This window comes from Patagioenas fasciata, chromosome 1 (genome assembly GCF_037038585.1).
Source record: "Patagioenas fasciata isolate bPatFas1 chromosome 1, bPatFas1.hap1, whole genome shotgun sequence".
Taxonomy (NCBI): domain Eukaryota; kingdom Metazoa; phylum Chordata; class Aves; order Columbiformes; family Columbidae; genus Patagioenas; species Patagioenas fasciata.
In genome coordinates this window covers 213,112,148-213,126,189 of record NC_092520.1, presented here as the reverse complement: position 1 = coordinate 213,126,189, position 14,042 = coordinate 213,112,148, and the positions used below count along the sequence as shown (strand labels likewise).

Here is a 14,042-nt window from a genome sequence, read left to right as displayed (position 1 = left end):
TCTGGGAAAATGGGGTGACTCCCAACTTTTTAATGGTTCCTACTGGCCAGATTGCAAAGAAAATCTTCCAAGCTAAATCTTTAAACAAAAGGAATGCTTATTTCAATATTGAAACTTGACTCTTAAATTGGAGAAATCACTGGAGTCCTTGGCCTACCAAACACGTGAGGTCACCGACATCAGGAATCATCAGGATCACTTCTCATGTTCTGCATTTCATGAAATCAGACTCAGAATAGTTTGGGTTGAAGAGACCTTCAAAGCTCCTCCAGTTCCACCCCTGCCATGAGCAGGGACATCTTCACCAGCTCAGGTTGCTCAGAGCCCCGTCCAGCCTGGCCTGGGATGTCTCCACCACCTCTCTGGGCAAACTGGGCCAGGCTCTCACCACCCTCAGGGACAACAATTTCTTCCTCATGTCCAGCCTGAATCTCCCTCCTTTAGTTTAAAACCATCACCCCTTGTCCTATCACAACAGGCCCTGCTCAAAAGCCTGTCCCGTCTTTCTTATGGGCCCCTCTTAAGGACTGAAAGGCTGCACTAAGGTCTCCCTGGAGCTTCTCTTCTCCAGCTGAACACCCCAACTCTCTCAGCCTGTCCTCCCAGCAGAGCTGTTCCAGCCTCAGATCATTCCTGTGGCTCCTCTGGCCCCTCTCCAGCAGGTCCATGTGTGTCCTGTGCTGAGGACCCAGAGCTGGACACAGAACTCTGGCCAAGCATGGGGCAAATTGATAATTAAAATTATCATGTACCCTGAAACAAGGCAGTACTGACTACATCAATTCCACCTTCCACTACAGCAGGTTGCTCAAAGCCCCATCCAATGTGGCCTTGAACGCTTGCAGGAATGTGGCATCCACAGCTTCCATAGATGTGGCACCTTCTCTTCTTGTTCAGGCCCTGGAGCAAGGCTGAGAGTTTGGTGTTGACAAATAAAGGGAAATAAGGGACAAAGATGGGAGAGAGGTGTAAAGGGATGCATGGGTGTGAATGAAGAGCAATAACAGACAAGTAGCATGGCCTGCAGAATGAAGCCTTTTCTGAATGTACCAGATAAAACCTTTGCAACATCTGAGCAGGGCTGAGCTTCTTGAGAGGTGGCCTCGGTCCTAGGAGTTCATTGCTAGGGGTTTACGTGCATCTAGGAGCAAAGAAGAACTAAAATAAAATAAATTCTAGAAAGGATTTTTGTTCATGCAGTTTGGTCATTTCCTATATGACAAATTACTGGAAAAAATATCATGCAGGGCCCCCCCAAAACAAAGCTGAGATTTCATATCAGGAAATTAACAGCAAGAGCTGGGAAACTTGACGACAAGAAGATTTTACCTTATGGTTTTGTGAATGCACCCAGCACAGCAGAGGAAAGGCTTCTAAGCAAAAGTTTCCAAACATTTCCCTGGGATATCAGCCGCTCTCCAACACGAGCAGGAATTTCCCTGTGTGAATCCCGGCTCAGCGCTGTCAGATGAGACGTCTCGCAGTGATGATGAGCGTTTGGCCTGCTCCCGGTGTTTTTATGACTCTACTAAGAGTGCGGCTCCGTGCCTTTAAAGCCGGTCACACAGGGACTGTGTGGGAATAAGCTCAGTGAATCAAAGGGAGACGTGGTTTTATAGTCCTATAAAACGTGTCTGGAAGTGTTGATGAACTGTTTGTAGTCTCTCCTAATTCTAGTTGACAGTCTAGTAGACATGGATAGTAACCAAAATAAAAACAAAAGGCACATCAGACCTAACAAAGCTGTTCAAGAATCTAGGGAAACACTTAAAATGGAAGATACTGCATATACCCAGAGCCAAGTCTCCATTTCTTCTACACCATCCCATTAATTAGCAGTTTGACGAAGACAAAGGTGTGCCAACCTTGAAGCACTCCCCCCATGCTTAGCAGAACTAAGACCTTGTTATGCCTTAAACATCTGGTTTTTGTTACTTTGGGAGGAAGAGACAGTTGACACCTCATCTTCCATAAAGTTCTATGGCCATGGAGGCAGACACCTTGGAAGTTAAGAACAATTAACAGTGTTGTTGTGAAAGGTCTCATGGCCTAATTGGAATGATAGAGATGAACCATCTCTCAGACAACCAACTACCAGCAGAAACCACAAAGCAACGGCTACCCCTGACGGGCAAGACAACTCACTTTGGGTCAATACCATGAACCTTCCCCTAGTTTGAAGATCCCAGACCCATTTTTAGAAGAGTATTCCTAATGAGCATGAAGAGTGAGCAGAGGGAGGAGATGAACCACCCTATCTTGCATGTAAATGAACTGGGTTATAAACCCACCTCACTTATGATACAGGTGGGTGGTGTGTCTATCTTCAGAGGTCGTCACAGGACCCATGTACCTGTGGAGTGGTGATATCTTACTCTCCCTCTTTCTGATATCTTAGTTGTCCTCTTCTCTCTCTCTTTCTTAAACATATAAAGCAATATCATTCTAAGTTCTGCTGCTCAAGTCTTGTTAGGTTTTGCATTACAGTTACTAATTGTTGCCAATCCACTGTTTTCAGAAGGGCTTTTGCTGTCAATGTACTGATAAGTTTTGTGGTACTATAACATACTTTTGCCAAGTCACTGATAGATGTCATTTGTATACCACCATGTGCTTTTAGTAAATTCATAATTAGACCTCTGGAGTGACTGTCTGGTATTCACCTTGCATTGCCATGCAGAATTACCCAGAGTTAACTCACACCTGATCTGTGTCACGTTCAGAGTTAACTCAGCCCTCATCTCATCTGTTGGGACAGGACAGAAGGAAACCAGCAATTTAAAAGCTGGAAATTTTGTGTGTCTTACTTAAAATACCACATTCCTGCTTGCAATTCGAAACACAGACTTGACATGGGATGTGACAGCCACTTCACAACCTTCTTGGCCCTCCTCAGCGAAGTCCCAGCTTGCAAAATAAAGGCCTCCAAGCGACACCACCAGAACAAAGGCTGCAAAACGCTCCGTGCTATCAAGCTGTGTAAATTCCAGAGCATTTGACAATGGTCCAGGATTCAAGAGGCACAGGGTTTCACACCAACTGCCAAATATCGAAGCAGGGAACACATTGTTCCCCCATCCTGTATTCCCAGCCTTTTCCTCACCGCACACTTTCAGTTCAACACCTGCCAGAGCTGAATTCCGCTTTCACAACCAAACAGCTTTTTGAAATCATTTACCAATGGGGCTCTTCGCAGGAATTTGTGCATCTTCTTCCTCCTTCACAAGCCAGTTTATGCTTTTAACTCATGTGGATTTAGCTGCTTAAATATTTAGGCATCAACTCCAAAGAGCATTTAAAACTTAGCAAGTGACTGTAAGCTGTTCAAATAATTCATTTTCATGCAGGGCTTTACCTCTTCGAACTTGAGAGGAAACGTTACTGTTTATCAAATGCGCTGGATCAGCAGCTCCGGGCTAAGAGTCTTGAAACAGAAGCTGATAACGCAGTCGTATTTTCACCAACTTGTGCTGTGTCACCAGGAACCTGCTACCAAAACTATCCAGTTAATTCTAAACACATTTCAGCCACAATCGTGTTAAAGAAGAAAACAGATCAATTTTGTGCATTGCTACTTCATATTCTTTTATTTTTAAAGGATGGTATGATACTGCTATTGTTCATTGACTTTCTACTTGCATCATGCACCCCAAAACTGGGAAATCTCTTTGCGTTTGCTGACGCACTTGTTCACCTTTATCAAGGAAATTTCCACCATCCTCAGTTCCAAGCGCATCTTCTTAAGAGCTTAAGAAAGGTACCAGTTACTTTCTGTTCCAAAACGTAAGACGACTTGAATTATTAAGTAATTTGGAACAAACCTATAGAATATTTTCTCAAAGGAGGGCAGACATGACATATCTTAATGGGAAGGCTAAAACGTAAAGAAATACCCATCATCTCATCCCTTCCCAGATTTAGAAATATGCCACTCTTCCTGGACTAGAAACTCGCACGGGAATTCTCATGCTCTTAGTAGCACGTATTTGCAGAAAATAAATGTGTACCACTGTGCTGGAAATAACACATCCTCCAATTTCACTTAAAATAAGAAATACAAGAGGCAGGAGAAAGTTTTAAGCAACCTACTCTAATTATCTCAATCGCATTTTTAAATATCTGCTGTCCCTCCATCCTTCACGCACCCAAGATTGCCTGAAACTGCCTTTTTCAAAAGCTGCAGACAAATCACTTCCATGAGCACCGTCCTCTCGGCTAAATGAGAGACGAGCGTTAATGAGAGAAACCAGTCAGGAGTCCAAGGGCATCAGTTCCACACATTTAAGTTCCTTTAAAAGGAACCAGCAAGACTGTCAGGCACATTATTTTGAGGACAACTGCAAAACCATTAAAGACACTTTCTGAACAATAACACTACTTCAGGTTGGAATATTACCCAGCGAACTTCTCAAATGCAGCAGCAATTCCTATGTCGCTCTGACATTTCAATGAGTATTTATGGCATATTAACACTAACACCTCTCAACCAAGAATCTCATTTTACTTTATAAGTATTAACTGCGTCACAAATAGTTCATTTATCCTTTAAATGCAAAGGTTCAGCAAATAGAGATTTGGTTACTTATTCCAGGACTCACTTATTTAACTGAAGACTCAGCATCATGACATGGTGCTCATGCCTGGACACAATTCCTAAGCTCCTGCTCTTAGGAGACATTTGAGTGCTTTCCACAGCTGCCAGACCTGTGCTGAGTCACCCGGAATGAAGGCAGAAATCACTTTGTTTCTATGCAAGCAGGTACCTTGAGGTGCCGCTCCAGACAGCGGATTTGGCCGATCAAAGCTGCACTTGGCAGGATAAACCCTGCGCCTTCTATCTTCGCGGTGCGTTCCCTCTCTCCCGCTGCTGTGCCAAAATTGACACAGCTCAAGGACCTGAGCAAGCAGAAAACGCTTGGCCAAACCGACAAATAAATTAGATGGCTGTCGGGAAAATGAGCAATGGTGCCAGAGCGAGGGAAGAACCCTGGGCTGTGGGAGCAGAAGAAACAGGAGCAGAGCACAGTTGGCTTGGATCTGCATGGGGCTGAAACCTCTGCACCTTTGCCATGAAGACATAGCAGGGTAAATTCAGTACTAAGAGCGCTCAACGCCACTGTCTTTCCCCTACTCACCTTCTAGGAACGTATAAATGTAGGAGAAGTTAAATGTATACACTCCTAAAATTACATAGGGCCCTTTGAAGGTAACCGCGAAGCTGATGTATCCCCTGGTGAAAATGTTTGACACCCCTGGCATAAGAGGACCAATACTTTTTGCCACTAATTATCTTTAAAAGAAAAATCAGAGTGGCTGTGCTTACAGCAGCCGAGCCATTGAACACACAGCATAGCAAATGCAATTCAAGCCCAGCTTTTCAGCAAGACCGCTCACATTGGTGTCCACCAGACCTCACTGTGTACAGAACTCCATCTCCCGCCCAAATCCAGCACTCGTGGGCTATTCCCCATCCCTGGAGACACCCCAAGCCAGGCTGGATGGGGCTCTGAGCAACCTGAGCTGGTGAAGATGTCCCTGCTCATGGCAGAGGTTGGAAATCAATCTTAAATGTCCATTGCAACACAAATTTTTCTATGCTTTATAAGGAACAATGTCACACAGCTTCTGGATGTAGGAGCATCACATGCAAAGCAAAAAGCTCCCTCAATCAACAGTTTGTGATATCTCCAGCTCTGCAGCAGCAGAACAGTAGTGTGTGGGCAGAGAGTAGGCTTCAATTTCTCTTGCTCCCGTTCCCTTATGGTGTTTCAGCAGTGTTTAGGATACTAAATCACACCATTTTCAGAAAACACCCGAAAGCATTAGACAGAAGACCCCAAAAAAGGACAGAAATACTTGTCAGTGTCTTCTCAGTAGACAGACCACCAGACAGGCTGCTAAAGATACCATGTATGTTCCACAGCATCTACGGGATTTTCCCGTCCTTCTGTAGAAATAATATACAGATGACTGTGAAAGAACATATATCTGTGAACTATAAATCCTACCGCTACAAAATAGGAGACTTGTAAAATCATTTTGGTTGGGAAAGACCTTTAAGATAGAGTTCAACCGTTAACCCAACACTACCAAGTCCACCTCTACCCCATGTCCCTGAGAACCTCATCTCTGGTCTGTCCAACCCTCCAGGGATGGTGACTCCAGCACTGCCCTGGGCAGCCTGTTCCAATGCCCCACAGCCCTTTGGGGAAGAAATTGGTCCCCGCATCCAACCTCAACCTCCCCTGGTGCAACTTGAGGCCGTTTCCTCTGCTCCTGGCGCTTGTTCCTGGGGACCAGAGCTCAATCCCCCCAGCTCCAAGCTCCTTTCAGGCAGTTCAGAGATCAGAAGGTCTCCCCTCAGCTCCTGTTCTCCAGCTGAACCCCCCAGCTCCCTCAGCCGCTCCCATCACACTTGTGCTCCAGCCCCTCTCACCAGCTCCGTTCCCTTCTCTCCATTCGCTCCAGCGCCTCAGGGTTTTTCTTGAGCCCTCAGGTGATTTTGGTGGCCTTGGTCCCACCATTTTGTGTGCTGAGGTGATTCCCGCCACTGAGCCCTGATCTGAGGGACCCAAAACCGCCCCCAGGATTGGCGGTTTGGCCTCCCCAGGTCCCAACACAGGGACGGTCACTGCCCTGGGCCTGCTGGCCACACCAGTGCCGGTACAAAGAAGATCTCTCCCTTGACATCACCATCCTAAGCTGATAACAAGATTCTGTGTACACATGAAGGTGTCTTTTGTCTCCTCCAGCAGCGGGTTCTGCACTGAGACAGAACAGCTGACAGGGTGGCCATTAATGTTTCTGAGGAAGCTGGATGAACACTGGTATCGCTCAGCAGGGATGTGCACCTCTCTCTTGTGGTATCAAAATACAGTGCTAAAAAAAGGTGAAAGAAGAGTTGTAAGTCCAGTGCTAGAGGTAACAGCGAGGAGGATCCATCACAGCAATGTTTGACAGCTGTCAGTCCCCTGACACTAACAGAACAGGGCGGGAAAGTCCATTTCTGGGCAAAGGAGATTTGGCCTAGACCCAAAATGTAAAACACCACAAAGACCATGCTGCACACAAAACCTTCTGCCTTTTTGCCAAGCGTGGACACAGTACAGTCTTTATCATTTGGGACAGGATGATGCGGTGCACACATTGAACTGTGCCAGAAAATGAACAATAAATCAGAATTCCTTCATTGCATTGTCCTGAAACGAGTATTCACGTGGGTACATCACTAATCACCATTGTAACAGCTCAGTTCTCCGCAGCCAAGTACTTGGTCCCACTGTAATTATGCTCTTCAGAGGGATATTCCACCCACTCTTATACTGAAGAGCTGAATTAGCTCCATGTACAAAATGCTAAGTTAAAATTTAAACAAGTTTCAAACCAATACAGCAACACAGCTACGGGCTAAGCCGGCTCCCATACAAGTAAATCACTTCAAACTGGGTTTTTCCGCACAAGGCTGCTCTAATATTTTGATAAACTGATTGTTTTCCTTACTAGCACTCTAGTACCCAACTCCAAGAGGTCATTATTCTGTCTCCCTCCTGACAAGTTCAATATTGTTCTTCCATTCTCAGAGAAGGTCAAAAATATAATATCTGCATATTCAGTATCTAAACACTACATAACATTGTGCCACCTACTTAATGCTACACCACGGTGCTTGGCGCAGTTATTCAGAAATCCAGCTACAAAAATAAGCTGCTGAAAACAACCCTCTCACATTTACAAAGGACAATTTCCAGCCCACCATGATGCACATTATTCCCTTTGTACACAGCTATAAAGAGATAACCTTGCTACAATATATTCCACACGTGGAGATGCACAATGTACACGTGCAAAAGGTGAGTTCTGGAGTCGTGTGATGTTGTTCAAGCACAAAGAATAAACTTCATTCTTTCATTACAACCTGCAGGAATGGGATCTGCATCCCACCATGAACTTAATTCCAAATTTTCATCCTCCCCCAACAGCAGGCACATTTAAATTAATGCTTAAAACGGAGTTCTCTGCTTCCCCCGCCGCAAACACAAGATCACCTCGCAAAAAATCATCCTTATTTGGGAAAGCAGGAAAGCAATAATTTAGTCTTGGGATCCAATGTTATCTTGCACTATAAGGTAAAAAAATAATCCACTCCAATGTAACTAATGTACAAAATACCTACAAGATTTTGAACTAAAACGTTTAAGATTTCCTCCTTTCCATGTCAGTCAATGTTCATCTCTTACCCTAAAAGAGCAGGAGATTATGGATCTTAAAGTGTTGCTTTTATGCACTGAAAAAGCTCTTTTGGGAGCTTTTCTGACTCACTCCGACACCCGTGCTGTCAGGCCTGGAACAACAAAACCACTACAAGCAGGTTGTTATATATTACTTACTACACATTTTATAAAAAGCTTGGTCAAATATTTTCTCCCCAACATGAAAAGCACATTCACTCTATACACGCACACCTATACATGCTTCCGTATACAAGTTTTAGCGATGTTTTGGAACAGCCAGTGTAACTCACCTCCAATTTCAATGCTCATGAGGAATGAAACCATCCCAAACTCTCACTGATAAGGGGAATTACCAGCCTTCACAGAAGATTAAATTTTGGAGGATTCTTATTCTCAAGGCTTCATCCTCCTGGAGCAAAATATGCAGAACTCAAAGATTTTCAGGTTTTTCTAGACCTTACGGATGATGAAAAGGTGGCCGGAGGTGCCCCATGCCGAGCCCATTCATCGTGTCCTTCAGTTTAATTCCTCCCTTTAAACAGGGTCAGAAAGTTTCAGTTCCATGACACACTTCTGTTTACTGTCCTGGTTTTGTTAAAAAACAAGTTTCTCTTTTAGTGAATTTGCCTGTCAGCTAAGTTTCATATCAGCTGCATTTTCATGGAGAACCAGATACACATTTTGGTCAACACAGCAATGACTTCACACCCCATTGCTAAGGACAGACTCACATCTTCCCAAGAGTGGCAACGAGAAACAAGTGACCAAGAAACTGACCAACTGTGTATAACATCCCATTCACATGAATACTTCATTTAAAAGTGGGAGACCATGAGGATTTTGTCCTTTTTCGTCCCTTTTCCCTATGGCTGACATTAGGAGAGGACCTTGCAAGTCATCCCTGCAAACTGAGGCCTAGTGAGAGACTGAATCCAGCTCCGGTTGGCTGCACAGTCCAGTCCAGGACTTCAGGTGCCGGCTCTGCAGTTGCTGAGACTTTCAAGATTCTTTTGTATATTTTGTATTATTTTCTCTATTCTTATTAGTACCATTAGTAAAACATGTTCAATGTTTCCAACTCTCTTCTCTCTGCCCTTCTTTCCCTCCCGATCACCTGTGCTGAGTGAGAAGGGGGAGGTCAAAGTGGGAAGAGGGGGGAGAGGAGATTAACACCACATCAGCCAGGGTTTTACTGTCACCCCGCAATCAAAACCCTCGACAGTTCACAAAGCCTCTCTCTGGCTGGACATTCTGAACTGAGTTTTGCAAGAATATTGATGGAAGATGTAACTTTATATCATGGAAATTAAAATACTAATTTACTATGAAGACAAATGAGTGGGTAAGGAGACGGCAGACATGAGGAAAACCACATACCTTGCATGTACCCTGTGTAAGAGGTATCTAAATTCACACCCCACACACAGTTGGCTGTATTTGTGTGAGCAAAAATACCTCTGTGCATCACTACAAAGTCAAATGAGCGTCTAAAGCAACAGGTAAATAGATCCGTGCCCTACAGCGCACGAGTGTGTTGGTGGAAGAGGCAAAGAGCATTTTTAAGAACACGCCAGAGGTGGAATGACCCTCATACATCTTGCCACCTCCTGTAAATAACACCAGGCTCATTTCTTCAACCTCCTGTATCAAATACTGAGTGACCTGTAGGTCTGTGTACTATATATAAAGGTAATTCTAAAAAGAAATACATAAAAAGCTCAAACATGCATGTGTTAGCCTCACAGCCAGAACAAGAGACGACCTGTGACAGATTATAGCTCTGCTGCTTGTCTCAGACACCAAGGTGATAGGCACGGCACCAGAATAAAGCTTCAGCAAAGTGCAGTTTTAGCACGCCACAGCTCAGAATAAGGACCAAATGAGAATTGCCTGAAAACACGCTGGCAGCAAGTGTCTCAGCTGACTCTAACCAGGCCATAGTGACAGCAGAAGACAAGCAATTAGAGCTGTGACACTTTATAAGACAGGCATGACATGGTAACACAGAACAAAATGTCACTGTTTGAAAGCTGCTGATAAATCACTTGGTAGGCAAAAGGAATCAAACTTTCCATACACCATGAAGATGAATCCAGAGTTAGTTTTTTTTTCCTGATATTCAAGCTCACTGGAGTTTAACAGTCTGTTATAAATCTGGCCACTTACCAAAATCAAGACAAATTCCAGCACTGCTATCTCTTGAGCGCGATGAGAGGTATTCCCTGGTATCCTGGTTATAAAAGCCGTTTCAAGTTGAAAATGGGCCCACCTGAAGGATTCTTACCTGCAAGACATCTTGGATCTTCACCCACACATCAACCATGTCATAGAGCTTGATGTCACCGTCATACTGGCTGCAGGGCGAGGCCACCGTTTGCTGCAGGTGTCCCAGGACCACGGAGTGCGCAGCGGCCACGGCGTTGAATTTGTCAAAGAGAAGTTCCAGCAGCTCCAGCAGTAACCTGTAAACCACCACGACAGCTCCGCTCAGCTCCCAGGAGGAACCACGGACACACAGTCACGCAGCACGAGTCAGGACATTGTGACTTCATCCCCTATCTTGTGACAAATGCTGCACATAAGCAGGGGGGTCACCAAGATTCTAACCCTCCCTGGTGAGCAACTCGAGCTGTTGGCAGCTCAGGTTTGGTACTTCAGAACTTCTAAGGATCTTTTACACTCCCTCCTCCATACCTGAGTTGCTCATCTTTGATGTTTTCTACTTGGGGGTATAGGAGAGACCAACGCATTAGGAACAACAGTAACTGTACTTCAGTACAATGATATTATAGAACATTTTAGGCTCCCAGACAGAAAGGGAGAAACACAATTTTCCTTTTCTTCAACACTAAGATATTAATTCAATTAAAAAATTACTTACCCATACAAATAGAAAACAAGATACTTTGAATTATGAAAATATTAATATGTAAGGTTCTAAACAACACAAAACATCAGAAACCTAAAACATCAAGCCTCAACTGTTTCAGTTATAAAGATTGTATCACTACATGGAAGGCACAACAGCTACAACCTCATCTATGTGTATTCCACTCTACCTGATCCTCTGGCTTCCTCACTGCCCAATTATTATAATTAACATAGTTTTGCATAGGCCTAAATATTTTGTGATGCAGCCATGACTCACCAGTTTTTTTTATTATCTGGGAAAAAGAGAAACTCTGGTCAAGTTCACCGTCATTTAATGAGCAACTCAAGTGCACATGTGCACAACTAAATGTGAAGATCACACTTCCCAAATCCATATGTCCATATATTTCTAGCTCTGAACGTCTCCATCACATCCCACTGCAGCAGCTCAGCAGTGAGCATCACACAGCAATTGCTTGGGGATCCCACATGGGTCATTCACCTACTAAGGATGCCAACTGCACAGCTCCAAAGTGAAGCAGAAAAGCACCTTGGTTCACCAGAAAGAAGCATTAGATGGGTCTGGGAGGGCACAGTGAGGCGCAGCACAACAGTTCAAGCGGCCACATGTATGTCATTAAAAATAAAGCTATGAACAGTTCACAGCAATCCAATAGAAACTGCTGTACATGTCATTTTTCTTTGTATTTAAGAATAGAAACCAATACCTAAAGGAAAGTGGTGTTGGTACTATAAGATAAACAGAGCTATAAAGAGCATGATGGTAAAGAGCACCAGAAAAAAACAGGTATTATCAATATTAGTAGCATTACCTCTTCAATATAGGAAAGGCCAGTGTAGAAGAAAAGCCATTCTTCTCCATATGGGCTTTACTTATATAAAGCTTAATAACTACCCTGCCCATTCAAAACTGAGAAGCTGCTCCTGTGGGGAGACTCAACCATCTTCATCCTGCCATCCCATCACCAGTGTCACCAGTGCAGGAGATGGGACCATATGCATATGAGGCTGCTAATTTCTCCCCCAACCCACTCTAGGACATGGGAGAGGCAAATATTGCTTCAACAGCAACATATATATCTAGCTATATACATATATCTCTCTACACAGCAATATTTTTATGTATATATGCATATACATAACTTCTCATAGCAAGTGACTGAGAGGCAGTAGGGACAAGTGGCTGGTCAGCCAGACAGAAATAGGAGGAAACACAACTAAAAAAATGAGGAAATGGGGTTTTCGTGTTTGACGAATTGACAGGCAGCCTGGGTTGAAATGCTAAGGATCACGTTACAGGATCACATTAATTACAGACCATGTAGAAAAACTCATCAGTGCAAGTTGTAATAACATCCCTTTAAGAATGAATATGTAGTCATCCATACACCTCCCTGCTGCCCCAGGAACACAGAGTTTGGCAGGACTGCACTAGTGGGATAGTTGGACAGGTTCATTTTTAATGTCCCCACATGAGCCTGACCTCTCATTATCAAATTGTTTATGAAGCCATCACTACAATAATATTACACTGAAAAGAATTCAACATGCTCTATTTGAAGACAGCCCTGAGCATTGCAGAGGAGTTGGACTGGATGAGCTTTGAAGGCCCTTTCAACCCAAACTATTTTATGATTATATTAATTATTTGGATTTAAATTCCAACATCTTCCTATTCTCATCTTATAGACTGATAGACATTAATCTCTCCCACCCACAGTCTGCAAGGGTTCTAACTATCACCCCAGTACATTTTCCATTCTCAACAACATTGTATTTCCACATCTCCCTGTTTTCAAGTTCGCCCGCACCTCTAATTTTCTCATCTTCTAAACCTATCAAGTCATTTTTGAAACAAGGTGACCCAAGAGAGACACAGACACAGTGTCAGACAAACAAGACAAACCAGCATCAAATCATATGGCCCAGATTTTATGTATATGGGCTTGCAGCACCAAGTGACCTCAACACAACACATCCAGGGAACAAGAGGAGAGCGGCCTGGGCAATTTGTCAGAACAATCTCATCACCCCTTCACCCAGAAATACAGCAAATATGTTGAGAGACAGCAATGCACACCCCAAAGCAACTCCCACCGTCTGGGCAATAACACAATGAATTGATGCGGAGCGACCGCTGACACCCGAGCCAGGTCGCTAATGACAATTCACGCATTTTAGCAGCAATCACGTCCTTTGCCCGGTCAGGGTGTTGGTGTCTATGTAATTTCTGTGTTTATTTTAAAGCCTCGAGATGAGATAAAAAGCCAGAAGTGTATTATGAACACGTAGGGAAAAGCGCATTGAATCCAACTGATGGGATTTAGTAGTAAAATTGTCAATACATCTCTCCTTGGGTGAATTTTTAACTACAATTAAAGCTCTGGTAATGTATCCCTACCAAAACCTTGTCCCATCAATCTTCCATATATACCCAGATTATTTTGCTTGTAAACTCAACAACGTTCTATAATTCAGAAGAGACCCACGGGTTCATTAAGATATAGCAGCTCTCCAAACTAATACAACACAGCCTTTTCTACAAACCCTGTCCTCCACAACCCAAGATACATATGGTGTTTCAAAACCATGGACACAATTTGAAGCCACTGGTGCTTGGAAACTGGCTCCAGCTTTTTGAAACACCCTATTTCTAAACATGCAGGTACCAACCATGCTCTAATGAGCCACTTGCAAGGATAAGAATGGCAATTCCTACCTTTAAGCCCTTTTACATTAATTTTCTCCAAACACACATCTAAAAATTTTAGAAAACTTACCTAGACTTTAAGAAAAGGCCACTTAAACTAAAGCCAAGGTGAGCTGCAACTAGGCGAGATTCCAGCATAGTTTTAACAATTATTATTATTATTATAGTAACCATCCCTGGAGAGTTGAACAGACACAGAGATGAGGTTC

The 14,042-nt window shown here is 43.6% G+C and overlaps 1 protein-coding gene across 4 annotated transcripts in view; it reads right to left on the bottom strand.

The window, feature by feature from the left end:
- Positions 1–14,042, bottom strand: part of EXOC4 (exocyst complex component 4) — a 411,272-nt gene that overhangs the window by 332,989 nt on the left and 64,241 nt on the right. For all 4 annotated transcript variants that reach the window (XM_065856603.2, XM_071803542.1, XM_071803543.1 and 1 more), the window contains exon 7: positions 10,516–10,693. In XM_065856603.2, the coding sequence (XP_065712675.1) occupies positions 10,516–10,693 (178 nt within the window). The remainder of the gene's footprint in view (positions 1–10,515; positions 10,694–14,042) is intronic.